Raw genomic sequence first — 19,992 nt, 5'->3', positions numbered from 1 at the left:
TATAATAATTCAATTCAATTCATTTATTTTTCATACTTCTCATTTATGAACATTACAACAGAAATCAAACAAGTTCTTTTACCTTAAAGTGCAGAAAAAAAACAATATACATGGTGATAACACAGTAATTACATGTCATGATAACTGGTCAAAAACGAAATCGAAATGGGGTTGATCAAAGAGAAGTATGACGGGACCTACATGAAAGCTAGCTTGTTTGGCTGTAAGTCCCTAGTAATCAGTGTTTGGTGAAAAAGAAACGGAGAACGGATAGAAGATAAGACCAGATGATGTAATGGTGCCAAGTAAGAAAAGCGGGGTATGCCTATGTGATAAAAGAAGAAGAAGAAGTAGGAAAAAAATGTGAACCATTACTGTGACCGAGCTATCATTGGTTTCCGGAGTACAACATGATTTGCGTAATTATAAAGCCTACTTTGGTATAGAACACTATAAACTGTTGTTGCGTTAAAACTATCGCCAGGATATGATCAGTAAGACACAAAAAGTAACATGTACAGTTATGCATAGTTATACATAATTATGTCAACCCTGCTGATTTATATCTAGTTATCTAAATGGTGTTTTTTTTTAAATCTTGTCGGTATGATGCATCAGCTGACGCATAAAATGTCATATGCTTGCACAAACACAATCAGATTCAACAATTTAAACATAAACATGTGCGCACACAACTATTGGTACATCTACTTAATGTACTTGATACTGAACACAAACAAACAAAATGAAAAACAAACAAAAATTGAGCTTACAATATTCATGACAAATGCCAATATCATGATTATGTTTCTTTAGCTTTCACTTCGATTCAACAGCATGGTCCCTATACACACAAAGAAAATTCCCCTATTATTGATTATTATGATAAATCAAGTAATTGTTAAATGTCTTACAATCATGCTGTAATCCTCCATCTTTGTGAGAAAACTTTTATGTTGTGGGGGAAGTATGATACTAATATCATGTATAAAAAGGCGAATAAGCCAACTTTCATCTCGTTTCATAAGCCGCGACGGTAATATAAATTCATGATATTCCATTCCATGACTGCGTTGTGAGGCAAAGCCGCTCGCAAGTACTTGAACCTTGGTACACCCCCACGAGTCATACTTCAAGGAAGGATAATTACTTTCCACTTCTTCTGGATGCGTGGTACTTACAGACAGGGTTGACTGAGAAAAAATGGTTTTTCTGTACCGCGTGGCTAATGAAAAGTTTTCTCTAATCACGATGACCCCTGTCGTACCATATAGCATAATGCTTAATTACATCTTCCCGTTTTTTATTGTCACTTGATTACCCTTCTGTAATAAAAAAAGATCTCCTTCTGATGAAACCGGAAGAACAGACAAAACTGCAGTAGGCCTGCACCACGTTTTTCATGTCATTTTTGTACACTGTGTGTAAAACTCCATTCACGTGATATACGTCAACTTTGTAGTAGATAATGTATGTGTGCGTGTGATGCTTCTACAAAATAAAAGTCTCGCGCCCTCAGTTGACAGGATTTTTAAATGGGTGACATTTGGCGTTCTGTACGAAACCAGCGGAGCTTGTACTTCTGAATGCATTCTCAACACGATGTGTGTAATTTCAGATAAGCAAGAGTAGTGGTGGATTGTGAGTGAAATCTAGGTGAAGGTAATTTTTCGAGGCTGATTTTTCGACGTTGATTTGAGCTACAGGGAACATATCGGGGAAGGAAGGATGTAGAGTGGTAATAGGAACAGAAGAGCCGCGTTGAGGAGAATCGCTCCTCATCTGAACGTGTGTCAGGATGGCGGGAGAGAAAGCCGAGATGCTGGACTTGTGCGCTAGACTGTGCCTCTCACCACAAATACTGGTATGTTACGTAATGCTTTTAAGTTTTACAAGTATGATATTGACATGCCAAAACACAACACACTTGGCCATCTTGAGATGTCCAAAAGTTGTAAACAGGCCTCTATAGAGATTTTTCTCTGAAGTTCAAAAAAAAAATGAATTGAAGAGATAGGTTTACATGAATAAATCAACTTGGAGATACAACGAAATGTATGGTGGAAGTTGATAAGCGATCATACGTATTAACTGATCACTAGTATCTATTTTTGCATGACTTCGTAAAGGGTCTCCAATGACGACAGCCAAATTTGGACTTGGTCGTTCTTATACTTAGGCATTCAAACATTTTTGAATGATGCCATGAACAGTAGAAGAAGCATTTCCTGTATTGTTCATACTTAACATGCTTAAAAGCTGCTCTGTGCTCGCTGTTCACTGAGATGCAGTACTTTATCCAGGCCACTCAAGCTCAGCTGATATAGCTTATAGGCCTCCCTTTCTCTCCTGATGTTCATGCCATCGAGCGCGCTACAGTGAGCAGGTGGATTTGACAGCGTTGTCATGGTAACCCCTGCTCGATCTTCATGGTTAATGAATATACTGTATACACCAGTCGAGGAAAAGTGTATAGGCCTAGGTTGATCTCGTGGCTGAACTCGTCCCTGTTCTATATCTTTACTTTATATTTATTCCTGTTGATAGAGGCCATCATGATTAGATGAATAGTTTTCTTTTTAGAATCGTAATTCGGAATCAGGGAATGTTTGAATCTGTTCATGGTGAGTTATGAACTTCCAGAGAAGGACGAGCGACGCAGACCATTCTGAAATGTCGACAGAAGGCAGATTGTCAATTTCTGCACTGTACTTTCTAGAAATATAGGCAAGAATATCTCTTTCTCTCTCGTTAATTCATTCGCTGTCACACTTTTTCATTTTGCAGTTGATGATTTATTTCCTTACCCTAATATACGTTACCCAAGTATACACTCTGTTTCACCTTTCCACACTGCTATTCCCCTACATTCCCTCGAACAGTCATGCTCATCACTCCCAAGTATTTCGTGAAGGCATTGTCGACTGTTTGACCTGATATTAAGCACTCAAATTTGCATCGTAGTGACTCTGGCATATCCTATAAACGATACAGATAACACGCCATAGGGAGGACGTCTGGTGGAAAGCGAATACTGCATGAATTTAATATGCGGGACGGCAGTGTGAAATCTTTAACATTGACAATCAAACTGTAAATCAGCGGGCCAGCCCACAAGGAATTATTGATGATCACGCGCAAACACATTTATGCACCTGCTCTCTCAAACGTACTGGAAATAAGGCTTCAAATACAAACCAATAATATAGGCATGAGAAAGAAAAACATGCAGCAAAGGAAAACGGTTCGGCTGCAGAGCAAGATTACTATACAGGTGGACAAACATGTTGGTAGTGTAGTGTTCGCCACGATGAAGATTGCAAAGATTATCAATTCCTCATCGTTATAATTGCCTTTGTTTTAGAATTAATTTTCTTAATAATTACAGTTATAATTCATTACAAGCCAACTAAACAAATGCATTCTCCATTTTCACCACAGTTGTATGTTATCACATTCTTTTTCTTATGTTGACATTTTCAAAGTTTGGTTTTCTTGTTTCATTGTAAGAATACAATCGAGTGTTAAATTTGTTTGTTTCTCTGTTTGCTATTTTATTTGAAAATGAAAATAATTGAATTTGTATATTTATTTCCATATCCTGTGCAGCAACAGGACAAAAAAAAATGATAACAATATAATATATCTGTATTCAAAATCACGATTCCCTCTCCTTAAACGAAGTTTAAACTCAGGTATAATTGTGAATTAACATTGCAGTTTGGATGTGGATTGGAGTTAATCGCAATCAAAAAATGAAGACTATGTGAAATGTACATACTTTTATCTAATCGCCAACTAATCGGCAAGTATTTTGCCTGAAATGTCAGGGCAGTCTTCAATAGTATAGGTACGAGAGGGTTAATGTTAGTGTGCGCCGTTTTAAACATATATATATATATATATATATATATATATATATATATATAAAGACTAAATACAGTCGTATAAACACCGCAGGAGCCAAAAACTGGCTCTTTCTTTCTTTCTTTCTTTCTTTCTTTCTTTCTTTCTTTCTGTCTTTCTTTCTTTTTTGCCTTTGGTGTTTATACGACTGCATTTACTCTTGATATCTATTTACTACACACCGACGCAGAAGTTTCATATTTTGATTAAATATATATATATATATATATATATATATATATATATATATATATATATCTCTTTCTCATAGATATAGATATAGAAAGATATAGATATATACATATACACACATCGTACACACAAACATACAAACATACACACACACACATGCGTTGAGTAAAACTTGATATCAGTGAAAATCAACTGTATACAGCCACCCCATGGTGGTCCCCAAACTTCCCTCCATCAACTATTCACCATGCATTCTTTCCCCGCAATAATTACAAACATTGAGACCACGCAGCAGACGATGTTTTGAAATCCAGCAACCTGTTGATGGCGCCTTCGATTAACCTAACATGACCTTGTGTGTATCATGTTCTTTTAAACAGAGCGTGTTTTTGAATTAGCAGCGTGCCCTGAATGCAGATAGGGAATTCTAAGCTGAATTTACCCATGCTCATAATGTTCTATAATTGTGGTATTATGCTCTTAGGTTCCGGTATATCTCACAAGCCAACATTAAGTGCAATTTCATTCTATCTGCAAATTGCTGAATCTAATACATCAAGAAAAAGAAAACGAAATGGTAGCACTGCGATTTACTAAAACATTAATTAAGAAATTTTGGAATTAGAGAGTTTCTCATGGCTCCGCGTAACAGTCTCAAACAAATTGTACAATATGCAAATTGGTGATGGTGTCATCGGTCAACACAACGGCCGATGGGTTGGTAAATGAAAATAAGATGATATAAAAAAACAGCTTTTGGAACGATGATTCAGCCACTACATTTCTATCTCCTAGAGGATCATCACAACGATATAATAATTCCATTCAAAAGCTGCTGGATACTGGATACTCTTTTACTGGTTTCGTTACAACAACAATAAAACAACAACAACTTCTACTACTACTGCTGCTGCTGCTACTACTACTACTACTACTTCTACTACTACTGCTTCTACTACTACTACTATTACTACTACTACTACTACTACTACTACTACTACTACTACTAATACTACTACTACTACTACTACTACTACTACCACAACAACAACTGCAACAACACAACAAAACCCACATTATCATAGTGCGTACAAGGCTTTGACCGTATTATTATGAGACCCAATGATCCATTTGACGAACATGCTAACGAACTAGGCACATTTTTTTTCGTCATCCTCTGCAAATGTTTCCATGAAAATCTATGATGGTACGACCAGAAAATGTATACATCTCGTAACTTAACAAAATGATTCCAACCGAATCTCATGTCGCCGAAGTCAGTCCATCATACGGTCGTCACAATCATTACAGCAGAGCAGTGGTGTATATAGAGGGAGTAGGCCTATTATGATGCCATAAATGTATACTACCAATCATATTGGTATTTCCGGGAAATAACGTATATTTGACAAAAGAATGGCGAGTTAGACCAGTTGGTACAATATCCGGACCCGAAAGCATTTTATGACTATGGCATAGCTTTACATACTCGTTTCAACTCTGTCGCAGTGTTTATCGATGAAAATAGTAAGGTTTTTACTGACACACTTCCGTAGCATGCTGTCTTCGGGGAAAATTAAAAGCAAACAAACTCGTTTTATAAGCAAAGATATACCCTGATTTAGTGCCATGGTTGTTTGAATATCTATGATTATGAGTATTGACTTGTCGGTAAGGAGAATCAAGAATATTGAGACAATTTTCAAGCCAGTCAATGCGAAGTCATCGTCATCAAATAAGATAGGTCTTGGATACAATCATAAACAGTTGTTAATCGTTTGTTTGTCTGTTATCAAGCAAAAACAGACTGCACTTCACTTCAGCTATACTTCGTATAGAATGATAAGAAATGGTTCGATATGTTGATTGGATTCAATACGTATAGTTCCTTTAGGTGTCTACCACTTATAAATTTACTTATTTAGATGAGTCGTATGAAAATCAGGTGGGTCGTCGTTTGAAAAAAAACAAAACCGGGTGCTGTTTGTTATTCCGAAGGTTCGTTACTGTCCGAAGGATCGTTATTCCGAAGGTTCGTTAATATGAAACACACAAATTCCCTATGCCTAGATGTTCGTTAATCCGAAAATGAGAAAGGGTTCATTAATCCGAACATTAATTGTGGCGTTATTCCGAAGGTTCGTTAATCCGAAAATGAAATAGGATTCGCTATTCCGAAGGCTCGTTTATCCGAAAATGAAATAGGGTTCGTTATTCCGAAGGTTCGTTAATCCGAAAATGAAATAGGGTCGTAACGAACCTTCGGAATAACGAGCCTTATTTAATTTACGGATTAATGAACCTTCGGAATAACGAAGCTTATTTCATTTTCGGATTAATGAACCTTCGAAATAACAAACCTTACTTCATTTTCGGATTAACGAACCTTCGGAATAACGAATTTTCGGAGTAACGAACCTTCGGAATTACGAACCTTCGGAATAAAGATCCTTCGGAATAACGAACCTTCGGAATAACGAACTGTAACAAACAACAACAACAACAACAACAATAAGACACTATCAAGTCACTTTCCATTTGCCCACAAACGTGTCGGGTGTCATTATGTGGAACAATAGCAGAGTGAACTCAACTTGAACGGTCATCAACAAAATAAGAATTTTCAGCTTCAACGTGCGGATAAACAACTCCATTGTAACGGCACTATTTACCATTTGCAGATGAAGCAAAACCCCAGCTTTAGTGCTGCAAAATAGTTCTTAAATGTGAGTTAGGAATAGAAACAACCAATGTAAAAATGTCAATCAGTATAACCAATGTGAAATATTGTTAAATATACAAAAAATTAACAATAGTTATTGTTTCTATATAGAATAAACCGTCTACAGTTATCATGGTTTATTGAAAAAATAGTGATGTCTCCTTATATTTGAGGCTTTATTGCAAAATGTAGAGATGGGTGGATGTTTTGTGATACAACTGACCTAAACAAATGCGCCAAATGTGATAACTTAAAAATTTTTAAGTCACCGCTCCCAATGGTAACCAAAATTTGAAAAATATCAATATGCGTGCTTTTCGCGGCATCTCGCTGTGGACATGACAGTAGGTAATAATAGGGTCGTACTATCATGATCAATCCGTTGCTACCAGTGGTCTTGACTTCGTTAACAATAATTCGTTGTCGTTGTCAGGAGACCATCGTATGTCTTTTCAAAGATCTCTCCTTGCTTCCCAATTCCTTAGAATTCAGTGGCTCCGGTTTATCATCGCAAACATCGATCATTGTGTGTGTCTTCGATTGGAGCCTGGATGCTAAGATCTTAACAAATAAATCAAATGGGGGGGGGGGGTAGCTAGAGAATACGTGAGAATGCAAAGTTGGTCGGAGCACGGACGAACCCTCGACATTCGTCCATAATAGCTCGGACAGTAATTGACCGCCTTGATTACTTCTTGTTGAGCCTAGTTTATACCGAGAGATGGACAGGACAGTTGCCGAGGTAAGAATTTCTCTGGAGGGTTACAGTTCGTTATTTCGAAGGTTCGTTAATCCGCAAATGAAATAACGTTCATTATTCCAGTGGTTCGTTAATCCGAAAACGAAATTCTGAAAATACGTATGTACGCACCTCTCATTTTATGATTAACGAATCTTGTTTTATTTTCAAATGAACGAACTTCTAGGTATATGAGGGAATTCGTGCATGTGTATGGGAATAACGAACCTTTGGAATAACGAACCTTATTTCATTCTCGGATTAACAAACCTTCGGAATAACCAACATCTACCCTCTGGAGATGCTGCGTTATATATGAAATCGTTGTTTATTCGAACTGCCTCGAACGCATGCAAACAAAATACGACGTATTCTTTGATGTGTTGCCTCCGTCTTTTGCTGCAATGTTTGTTGATTCCCTGCAAATACCCTAAGCAGAAACAGCCTCTTATACCACTCTGAGAGTGATGAAGCCTGGAGTCTATAGTCTATCACATTTTGATTTGATTTTGGTAGTGTAATTAACAGAATAAAGATACCAATTCAACTGGTCATAACTTCGACAAAGGTAGTGAGGAGATGATCCAAATAGTTTCTAGTCATCTTTGTTTCCGTCATCGAGCCAACTTAAAAAAAAAATAAAAAGCTACAACAAGAAACAAACAACGATTCTTTACTACTATGTGCAGTGCGCGACTGAGTGAACAAACTGAAAATCCATTAATGAATCGTCTTGCCAATTAGCAAAACACTACTGATATTAATCCTTCTTCATTTGTTGAAAATGAGTAAGACAAAGTATCAGTTAGACACAGAATGCAAGAGTATTAGAAAAAAAAATATGGTTGGCCAACCCCTGGTTTGAAAATTGTTTTGGAGGTCAAACACCAACAGAAATATCTCTCCAGTGAGTTCATCCTTGGACAAGGATGTAATGTCCCTCATGACTCATTAATGATGATGGTGAGGCCGTCAGGAAGTGTAGTGAAAATAATAGCCCTGATGAGGTATCCCTGAGTGAACAAAACGAGATGCTATTCCTAACCCAAGTACTGGAGATGTGATGACGATAATGGTGATATTGATTATGCTATGAAGCCCATAGCGACAGGAAATTACGCCTCTTCCAATTCATAATTTGAAGGTGACTGAGTGATAAATTTAGTAATCGAGGAAATTTATTTCAAAGTAAGGAGTGGAGGGAAAACGTTTAGAGCTGCAAATCGAATCGAGGTGTTGGTTTTTTGTTCTTTTTTATTGATTTCGTTCTATATTTAGATTATCAAAGAGTACAATGACAAATATATAATAAAAAAAAATAGCTGGAAGGGGTTCATCTCCTACATTGTGTTCACTCACGCAGTGTAAATTATATCACAATGAATATTATCCAACAAAATGAATACGAACGACAGATTGATAAGACAGAGTGTGTGCGACCTAAAAGAGGGAGAAAAAGAAAGGAAGTTAAGTATAATTTAGTCAAAAAGCTATCATGAACTTTTTAAAAGAAATTAGGGAAAACTATAAGTAATAATCTCTGATTCCTGTGCGTCTTGTGTAAGAGAAAATAATGTAGGTTTCGAAGGAAACAACTGCCTCAATTAGGACGTGGTGTGGGGTTACTACTTCAATAATTCCGCAACCAATATCAAGCTATGGACACATCATTCCTTCATTAGAAAAAAAGTGTATGATATTATGTATTGTCGCAAAATGAAAAGAACATTAAAGTTTGAATTTGAGTTATCCAACATTGTCTTTGATTGAACACTGTACCAAAAATCAGGGTGATCCTGCTTATCTATACGAAACAGATCACTGACTATACATTCATTTATGGTCAGGTGACGCAATTCACACGATAGTCACTTGTTCGAGACTAGAAATGAGGTTTAATGAAGGAAATAGGACATTCAAAACGTTTTACCATTTATATCTCTCTTTTTAACATTTCATCGGTATTCAATTCAGAATTTTCTGGAATAATCCAAGAAAAATCGTGAAGTTGTTTGCTATGATTTTTCTTGTTGCTACTTTTTCATCAGTTGCTTTGTAGCATACCCAACGCCACAAACAGAGAAATATCATTTGGTCATGAGGAGAAGATATATAGAGACAAATATAGACAGGAATAGACGGATTACGATAAGACCATATGAAGCGTAAATGAATTAATAACATCACAGAAGCAAACATGAGGCCAAGAAATAAGAGACCTAAAATGGATGAAAATACGTATAATCATATTAAGAGCCTAATAATGGATTGACTATAAATCAATTGATTGACAAATTGATAAAGCATGTACGTAATGTATAGACAGGTACGGAGAAGGATCGTTTAAGGGGATGATATAGTATTGGTTGAGATGAGTATTCAGCTTTTAACTTTTTTCTAAATACTTAAGAAACAACATATAAGACGTTAAAAGAGCGTACAATGCTGAGAAATTTAAAGTTTGTTTGATGAAAACCGGTTTTGAAATAGCTCATATATCCAAAAACAAAAGTACAACAAAGCGATCCCATATGATAAAAGATGGGTCCCAACTTTTATTAGGATCACTTTGTTTTGGATATCTAAGCCATTTCAAAACCAATTTTCGTCAAACTATGAATCCCTCTTCGAATCATGTGCTCTTTTATATTATACTTTTCTCGTTATCTCACAAAAATGTTGGAAACCTGAAGCCCCATCTCAACCTAAAATGTCTGCCATCCCTTTAATAAAAGTCAAAGAAGGAGCTGTACTACAAGTTGATGAATCAGTGCTCATCATCTAAACGTCTAAACGTGCATGGTTTCAGCTTTCGATCCACTTACACACAACTTTGCTATCTTTCGAGTCAATTCTAACGGGGGACATGTGGGACGCCTCTTTTTGTGTAAAGATCCTCCTAAGCCGTTCGGCAAGCAATCTTGTTAGTTTTGTCTGCATGGCTACTGATTCTAACCTTCTCCTCGCAAAGAAATTCGCCTGTAGCCCCGCTTATTCATGGGATGGTCCACAAATAGCATACCTATACATTATTATTACCCCCTACTTTGCAGGAAAGAAGAGACTTTGTAAAACAGCCCGGGAATATAATTGTTTGTACTATACATAACAGACAAACGTAACACACAGTCAGGTTGGTAACCTCTCTTTCCTTGCCTATTTTTGTTTGTTGTTATTTTTGCACACACTTTCAACCTCCCCTATCATAAGATGGTGGGGCTCTGTAAAGCCATGATCAAAATAAGCTATATTGTCTTTCAATTTGAGAATGTTTGTGTGGCATATCTTGTCTTTGCACTGTTTTGACTTGTGACTATTACAATGTCAGGTCTCGAGGAAAATGTATTTAACTATAAATGACAAAAAATTAAAACATAAACAACTGCGTACATACATGTAATACGTATAGATTATATATATTGACAAGATGACAAAGTAGGGTAGTCATGCATTTCAGTCCAACAGTGCTATTTATTTAAACCAAATTTTCGACACATGCATGCACACATCTTCTTCAGGGTCGACATGAACAATAATGAAAACAAACCAGGGGGGCGTTTCATCAACGAGTTCGTCGGGGGTTTTCACCGACGAATTTGCTATCAGCCAATCAGACGCAAGGATTTACACTGACAACTGTTAAAAGCTAATGAAATTCTTGGTCTGATTGGCTGATAGCAAATTCGTCGGTGAAAACTCCGACGAACTCGTTGATGAAACGCCCCCCAGATGACTCTATTCTCTATATACACATGCATATGTATATATAATGTCACAATAGAGAAATGCATTAAATGCCAATTGCCTTGATTTTAATTCAAAATCCGAATTTTCGGGGGCCTCCCCCTTCGTCAGGGATGACACTGTCAGGGTTGGCACTGTCATCCCTGACGAAGGGGGAGGCCCTCGAAAATTCGGATTTTGAATTAAAATCAAGGCGATTTGGCATTTAATGCATTCCTCTATCGTGACATTATTATTGCTAGTTCTAGTACTGCCAATACGCGGAGCAACTACAATGTTTATATATATATATATATATATATATATATATATATATATATATATATGTGTGTGTGTGTGTGTGTGTGTGTGTGTGTGTGCGTGTGCGTGTGTGTGGGGGGTTTGTGTGTGTATCCTATACACATGTATCTTTATAGAGTTATGATTTACATAATTTTCTTCGGTTCTATATTATGTATAAATATACATGCTCATGTAAGAATGCTGGTTTTATGTGTCGGTAGCGTGGTGTGCACTCTTAGCTATGATGTCAAGCCACAGTTAAACATTAGTCCATGCAGGAGACAAGGTGGTAGTTCCAAGATATACGATTGTTTATTACATATAATAATCAGGAACAGTAAGTTGAACATTACAATGATTCCGAATTCAAGAATGATGAATAATATTGATGAGGGAATATTGACAGTACTAAATGGAAAGAATGCTGTTCACTCCTTCTTGGCACATGACCGAACAGAGTCGGGGACGGAGTAAGATTGCCTCAACTCCAGGAGCAAAAGATATATATCAGCATGGATAGGAGAGGGTCTCTGATGTGGGGATTATCGTTTTATTGAACAGTATACAGTAAGGGACTGACTGTGGGAATTGTAAACACAGTTAGTCTGAATTTACTTAAACTTGATTGGGGACAAAAGGAAGGATTAACTATTGAGTAGAGATTAACCAAAGTAATAACAAGGATGGTTGGGTTCTGAATGGAAGTTTCATTGGAGGTTTGATGGTCTTGTTAATAAAAGGATATGAGACTATAAAGCTGGGAAGTGTACACAGGGTTTTGGATTGAGCTGATCTTTCTAGACAGAATGATTGGGCAGGAAATTTGGATAAATTCTTAACCCGGTCAATCGAGAAACACTTGTATTCTACATAAGGTTTGTTCTGTTTTATGATTTTAAATAAATGATTCACTAAAGTATGAAGTCCCAATTTCTCCATCTTACACTCATAATACGCATATATTGTATATATGAGTATGCGTGTGTGTGTGTGTGTGCTTGCATGTTTGTATAATGCAATACTTTTTCCCTTGAACTGTATCAATAACTGATAATCAGATTCTGATTGGGGACTTGTTTAACTATTGACAGGCGCACCTGATTGCTTGCTCACGCACCCAAAACTGTGTGCATTATTAATATCTGTATTTATCAAACCGATGTGCTGCTCAGATAACGAGCAAATAGGTAGAGTTCAATATTATTTTTTTTTCGTTAATCCGGCGAGTTATTTCTTTCTTTATAGGGCTAAATTGTGTGCAGTGTTGGTCATCATATCTATGAGGAGATCTGAATCATATCTTCACTGTTTGACATGGGAGGGACAGGTTCGTGGGCGCCGCTCGAGTTGCCATGATGAGAAAGGAATTTTAACGAGCTTTTTATCGCATTTGTAAATGTTGCCAGTTCTATTTTCTTTTTATGTTTTTTTTTTATTTTGCCACTTTTATATCATGTACACTGCATGGCACTGAGCTGTTGTTGTTTTATTCTTTTTCGAACAAAGCGTCTGGTTTTCTATGTCATTGTTTCTATAATGTTGCTTGCTCTCATTTCGGCATATCATAATCATGAATGTGAAAATAATGAAAAGGCAAAGCAGATAAAATCAATGGATACAACAAAAATAGACTAGACTGCCTTCGGTGGAAGTTTTCGTTATGCAAGCTTTTATGAATTTGACTATTGCGTATATTTCGCGCAATAGACATTATCAATGCAAGTCATTTCTAAAATAGATACAACTTTGAATAAAGACTATCTTATCGCCCAACAGACGTCCATCAGTTTTAATTCATTCTGCAAAGTGCGATACCAAAGAGAGAATTTTCAAGAGGAAGTATAAGAGGGGAGAAACTTCCGTATAAGATCAATTCGAGTGTAGGTATGAGACCTTCTTAGGTCTTCAAGAGCAACCACGTCCGTCTTTCTGCGGTGCTCCAAGGACACCTGGCTAGCTATGAATAGCTCAATCCAAAAGACTCTTAAAGAGAACGAAGCACTTAAGTTGCCTACAGTTGGAATAGGAGAAGACAACTGATTCAGACGCATCTCCAGGCGTTTACTAATATTATCGTTTTTGTATCTAATCATGATTTTGCATCACCAGTTTGGCGTTCTGCGACCAATTTTTTTTTTCTTTTGTTAGTCTCCATGTCTACACTCACAAGGGGGCAAAGAATCGAAACAGGATTTTTGATTTTGATCAAAGATGACTCTTGTTTTCATTTCAATCCCGAATATAAAACTAGAAGATAATTGTTTTAATCCATGACGTATGAAAGGACATAATTTTGTTTCAACATTTCTGGCAAATGTCGTTACAAGAAGATTCAAATCCTTAACAGACGGATATAAGTCCGGAATGAGACAAAGAAAAAAACGCCGACAAATACAGAGAATGAGAGACTTACAGAGTAATTTCTGAGGGTCAAGTGCATCTCTTCGCCCAGGACATGTTTGACCTACCAATGGAATAGTCTGTTTGAGGTTTTTTTTTTCATATCAGCTTCGACTAATGTAAATGTTAATATGAAATATGTTATCTTATTATTTGTTGTTTCAGATTTTTCTCTTGTATTTGCATACTTTATGCATTTTCCTCTCAAACGTGAACAAAAACTGATGACTATAGATCGACATATAAATTGATGTGAAGAAACATGAAGCAAAGATTATATGAACTGACGATTTGTAACTTCATTCTGAGATATAGACTACTTTATGCAACCTTGTGACATCGTGCCAATGGAGAATACAGCACACACACAAAAAATAATGATACAGGAGTCCGCCGTTGTAAGCAAGGCTTGACTATAGGATAGTAGCAATAAAAACACATCGAGAAATTCTTTATATTGCTGATATCTACATTCATCAATTAGACCAACGATTGAAAAAGCATATACTTAATGCAAAACGATGAGTTAAATGGCTTCAAGACATGAATTACATTGTTGTACTTAAATCGCGAAATCACATTAGCGCAACAAGCTTTTTGATTTGACCACGGAGGTAGCGCCATGATACGACGCCAACTTTTTCATTTAAGGGCTTTTTACACTTGTAAAATTTTGCTTAGCCCCGGACCAACGGTGGGGCTAAGGGGGGGCCTTAGCCCCACCGTTGGTACGGGACTATCCTTAGCCCACTTTCTGTTTACACTCGTTTTTGCCAAAGTGGACTAGCCCCACCGATAGTACGGTACTATCTGGCCCTGCAAAATAGCAGGGGTTAGCACCGCAATTGCGGTGCTAGCACCGCAATTGCGGTGCCAAGCAAGTGAGTGTAAACAGAACGAAAAAATAATCCTGGGCTAAGCGACGGAGACGAAGTCCGACCCTCACTGACCAATCAGAAACGAGGTCATCAAGTGCTGCCGGTGCGTGCGTGTACTTGTACAGTACACAGCGTAATTATGAATATTCGTGTGGTTTGGAAAGTCCTGGGCTAAGAAATACGAGTGTAAAAAGGTCAGTTTTCTCCTTAGCCCCGGACAAGAGATAGTACGGGACTAATTGGCGAGTGTAAAAAGCTGAAAAAATTGGTACGGGACTAACGATAGTCCTGGGTCAGAGAAAGTCCGGGGTTAAGAAACACAAGTGTAAAAAGCCCTTTAGTCTTCCCTTATCACTCTAACAACTCAGAAACATGATGTCGACCTTGTTTCGATGATAGCCTTTCGCGCTGGTCAAACAAAGTGACCGGTGTACTGCGATATCTCCTCTCAATGCAGCAGAGTACACAACTCCACTTTGGCTCCTTACATTGCTAACGGTACCTTTTAGAGCACTGCGAGAATGGCCCCTCGTAAACCATGGCCGTAGCGCAGCTAACGGTAAGTGTGCATACAGCGGGTCCTTAATTTCTGTTTAATTAACGACTATCAGTCCTAGGCCTGATAGAGGGGGTACACAGAGTCGTGAAAGCTAAGATTAAGCAACTCGTGTTATGGCCGTCATGAAGCTATAAAAAATGCGAAACACGCTCAATGTTTTGACGAATCACGTCGTTGAATGTATAGTGCCAATCACGAGCCTTTTGAAACATTCGGCGTTCGAGTGCGAAGTGGTCTCCCTCGATGGAACATAATCTCCATCCGTCACTCCGAGGAAAGAGCAGTGGTTTACCTTTTAGTCGCGAGAGATGCTGAAACCAATCTCGTTAGTTAGACACGATGCACTGATTCTGGAGTTGGACTTTGCATTCAGCGACAAGCAGCTTCACCTATTCACTCTGCCATTGTAATTTCAAAGAACAAATCGGAGGGAAAGAAGCTTTCTTGATCATAATTATCGTTCATATGCTATAGTTTTGTGTTTCGAAGACAACGCAATGAAAGATGCCATCCAGGAAACTTCGGGTAAAATACATACCAGTGAGTATCATATCAGCTTTTGTTCTTCATATTCAGGACGATTTACTTTTATTTTGCTATCACCCGTGTCACAATTTGTGTTTCTATATACTTTCGCTCCTTAATTTCCATATTTAAAATGTGCAACAAGCTGATTTTATATCAACTTACTCGACAAGAATTACCAAAAGTAACGTTATGGTTCCTACTGTACTTCTTTTTTTTTTAACGCTTGGTGTGTTCTTGTGAAAATTTGGAAGGAGTTGCACTACTCCCAAAGCACTGCGAAATTAATTTGCTGAAGTATAAAGTGACAGCAGATATTACAAATGAAGGAAATGGTGGTCCCAATATAGACCTGGCAGTCAGTATATAACGTAAGAAAGTGCAACACATTACGATTCCGCTCTCTTCTATAGTCTTCATCAAAATAACATCTCACAGGTCTAAGCAGCAGAGGATGTTGTCATGGTATCACATCGTCTAAATAAAAAAATAGACATTATGAGCCTATCAAAAGCATTATTTACCATTTGCAGATGAAACAAAAACCCAGCTTTAGTGCTTCAAAATAGTTCTAAAATATGAGTTAAGGAAAGAAACAACCAGCGTAAAAACGTTAATCAGTATAATAAATGTTAAGTATTGTTAAATATACAAAATGTGAGCAATAGTCATAATAAAATTGTCTCTACACTAAACCGTCTACCAGTTACGGTTTAGTAAGAAAAAATAGTGATATCTCTTTATATTTTAAGCTTTATTGCAAAGTTTTTATATGGTAGGATGTTTGTGATACAACTGACCTACACATATGCATCAAATGTGATAACTCGAATATTTGTAAAATCACTACCCCCAATGGTAAACTACCTTTAAGCAGGGCTCCACACTAACTTTTTTGTTTGGTGGCCCGATGGGGCCACCAAAATCCTCAATTTCAAATTTTTTGGTGGCCCCAGAGAAAAATTTTGGTGGCCCCGAAAAAAAAACTATAAAAAACATTAAAAGTCCTCTTTTTTTAATGAGTCAAATATCTAAGTTTTATCATAGTAAGAATTGGAAGTTGGACATATCTAGAACCTACTCATAAATACTAGTAAACCTCAACAAACTCGCAACACTCACTCTCGGGCACTCATTCAGTCCTTTTCATCCATCATTTAAACAAATTTAACTGCTAATTTCCGGCGAAAAAAAGTTACGAATTAATTGACACACTTTTCCAAAAATTTTGGTGGCCCGAGGCGGGCCACCAAATTTGCCCTTTTTGAAATTTGGTGGCCCGACTTTCATTTTTGGTGGCCGTTAGTGTCGAGCCCTGCTTTAAGGTACATTTTTCGGAGAGTCTCTTTTTTGGGGAAGTGTTAATTATGATCTTAAATCAGATATGAAACAAAGTCGGGACAGACTTGTTTCCATACTATTTCCATATATTCGTCACAGAGTAACAACAACAGAAACGTCAGCAAAAAAATAGATAAAGAAGGATAACTGCGGTAGATGAAAATGATGTACAGTGATCATAGTGTAATTGCGTATCTCAAGCACTTCGGATCACCGAAAGACACCCAAATGCATATGAAGAGATAAGAGAATGTTCAAAAGAAAATTTCCAATGTGACGCCACCTCAGGAGACACGTTTCTGATTGTACTCGTCTCCCCATTTCCATTCCTCTTCTTCTTCTTCTTCTTCTTCTTCTTCTTCTCCTCCTTCTTTCATTCCAGATCCTCATAGTAATCACTGTGGTGGTACTGAAGTATGGTTTGGCTTTAATATTGATGGTTACGTTGCTCCTTGTCAGTCTTTTAAACAAAAGAAATAGGCTGAAGACTGGAAAGCTACAGGCCTATAGATGGCTCTCGATTAGTTTTGGCTCGTTACATCATTCGGTCATCAATTAATTCAAGTATACGTCTTGAAGGGACTTGAACACTTTGATTGGCAACCAGCGATCATTACATTTTAGATATAGACTATAGACACGTTTACATTTCTATCCTGTGATACATGTTTTCGCGGAATCAAGAAGAGATACGAAGCATAGATAGTGTATATCTGTTCATCTCACCTCTTCATATTCCTCTGAACACACCCCTGACTTCCCTTACCCCATTCCCTATCCTCTCCCTCTCTCCTTATCCTCAAAGTGTTTTGTGTACCTTCTGCTACAGTCCGAGCAAGGAAACTTCCTATAAATTGACTCGAATAATCTTGAAGACGTCATGCATGGATGTGTGGGCGTTAGTGTGCAGTTTACCCAGTCGACGATAAGTATCACACCCTGAGATGAAATATGCTCTTTCGACCATTATTTACACGTTACCATGGAGAAAACACTCAAATATCATACTCAGGGACCGCATCGTATATTTTGGTTCAACCATGCCAACAGAGGCTATACACAAAATGGACTAAAGTCAACGGACCAGCACCGACTTTGTACACACGGGCAGTGGTCATTATGACCACAATTACTTGTTGATCAAGGAGCGGACCATTTAAACATCCAATGTTATTGTTTGTGCGTGCCCTATTCCACTGAACAAAGTGTTATAAATAAGTTAGGCATTAATCCACTGGAATCTACACACTGTTAGACAATTCAATCGGTAAAAACACTATAGATACCGCAACATGGTTTGGAGTGTGTGAAATTTCCTGCTAGTATGAGTATGTTGTACCAAGGAGCTATTAATAGCTCCTTGGTTGTGCCAAGGAGGTTCAAGAGAATGGAGTCACAACTGTCTTATTTCCTTTGAACCCATGTTCGAAGCCGCCGCTCAAAAATATTTGAAGCATGTGCCAAACAGGATCTGCCGCGCAGATACGAAGACAATTGACTCGTGTCTCATTGCATAATCACCAGCCACTTTCAAAGAAAGATATGTCTTTGTGATGGTAATTACTTTTCGCTATCCTTTCTTATAAAAGGTAGGTGGTACAGACACGAGGATGCGCGAATAAAAATTGAACAAAAAATGATGAAATAAAGATGAAAATTATTCGACTGGGCATACCCGGGCACTAATCTGATATGTCTATCAATAAAGAATTATACTTGAAGATTATTCCATATTAGTTTCATTTGTGTAAATCAAGCGGGAAAGTGATAAAACCAGCTTTCCAGGATGGTACAGTTTTAAACATTTTCACATGATACAGCTCTGATTTACACTTTTGCACAAATTTCTGGACGGGATTGACTTTTGTTTTACATGCTTTATCATTAAGTGAAATTTCATTTCATTTAATAAATGAATAAGCGAAATATGGTCAACATTATGATGTATAACGTTCAAAATGAATCTTCAGATTGCTCAGCAAGACGGCGGCGTCGAACATCGATCATCAAAGGCACAAGTGCACCTATGGAATTCTTTTGTACATCAATAGAAATCTGACCACTGTTTGAATGTTTACAGCCAGTTGGAACTCCATGTAGAAAACCTCCTTGGTTGTACGCACAGGTTCAAAGAGACTGCACGACGCCTTGACTTGCTGTTTGCTAATCTTTCGTACAGTCTTTCCTCTTTGATTTATGTTGTGAAAAAGCGCACATTTGGAAATGACAAAACTCAAGACAGTTAGAATAACCGATTATTATAATGGCATGTTTTAAGGCTGTCTTTTAGGTGAGAACTCTTACCAGGGATGTGGTCGGTCTGATAATTTCATGGTTGAATAATATTGTTCAACTAGGATTCTGTCATATTACTTATTGCCCTATTATTATCATTTTTAGCGCTACGAACATGGAAGGACTTTGATTGCTATGACAAAAACCAGACGAACACTTGAGGATGAAACAAGGGGCTTAAAGGTTATGGGTGCTGTTCATCTCACTGTCCCCTTTCCCCTTGTGTTGGTTTTCTCTGGATGTCACCTGTCGTGTTCACGCTGGATGCAACACTCTCAGCTGTTAACGCGACAGAAACTGTTGATGCGTGGACTGCGTTACCATGACAATAATCGAAGAATGCGAGTCAAGTCTACTTAACATATAGCAACACCAACCGTCACATGAACAGATTCAGTGTGACATCGGC

General features: G+C 37.5%; 1 protein-coding gene across 1 annotated transcript in view; it reads left to right on the top strand.

Annotated features, from left to right (window-relative positions):
* The first annotated feature begins 1,798 nt into the window (after positions 1–1,798).
* LOC139720742 (uncharacterized) overlaps positions 1,799–19,992 on the top strand; it is a 28,760-nt gene continuing 10,566 nt past the window's right edge. Inside the window, exon 1 of the mRNA XM_071632096.1 lies at positions 1,799–1,864. Within this exon, the coding sequence (XP_071488197.1) occupies positions 1,799–1,864 (66 nt within the window). The remainder of the gene's footprint in view (positions 1,865–19,992) is intronic.

Source organism: Diadema antillarum, unplaced genomic scaffold (genome assembly GCF_040938485.1).
Source record: "Diadema antillarum isolate AM-2024a unplaced genomic scaffold, OU_Dant_1.0 scf00000132, whole genome shotgun sequence".
NCBI classification, from domain to species: domain Eukaryota; kingdom Metazoa; phylum Echinodermata; class Echinoidea; order Diadematoida; family Diadematidae; genus Diadema; species Diadema antillarum.
Note: the sequence above shows the minus strand (reverse complement) of the source record. Positions and strands in the feature narration are given on the sequence as shown.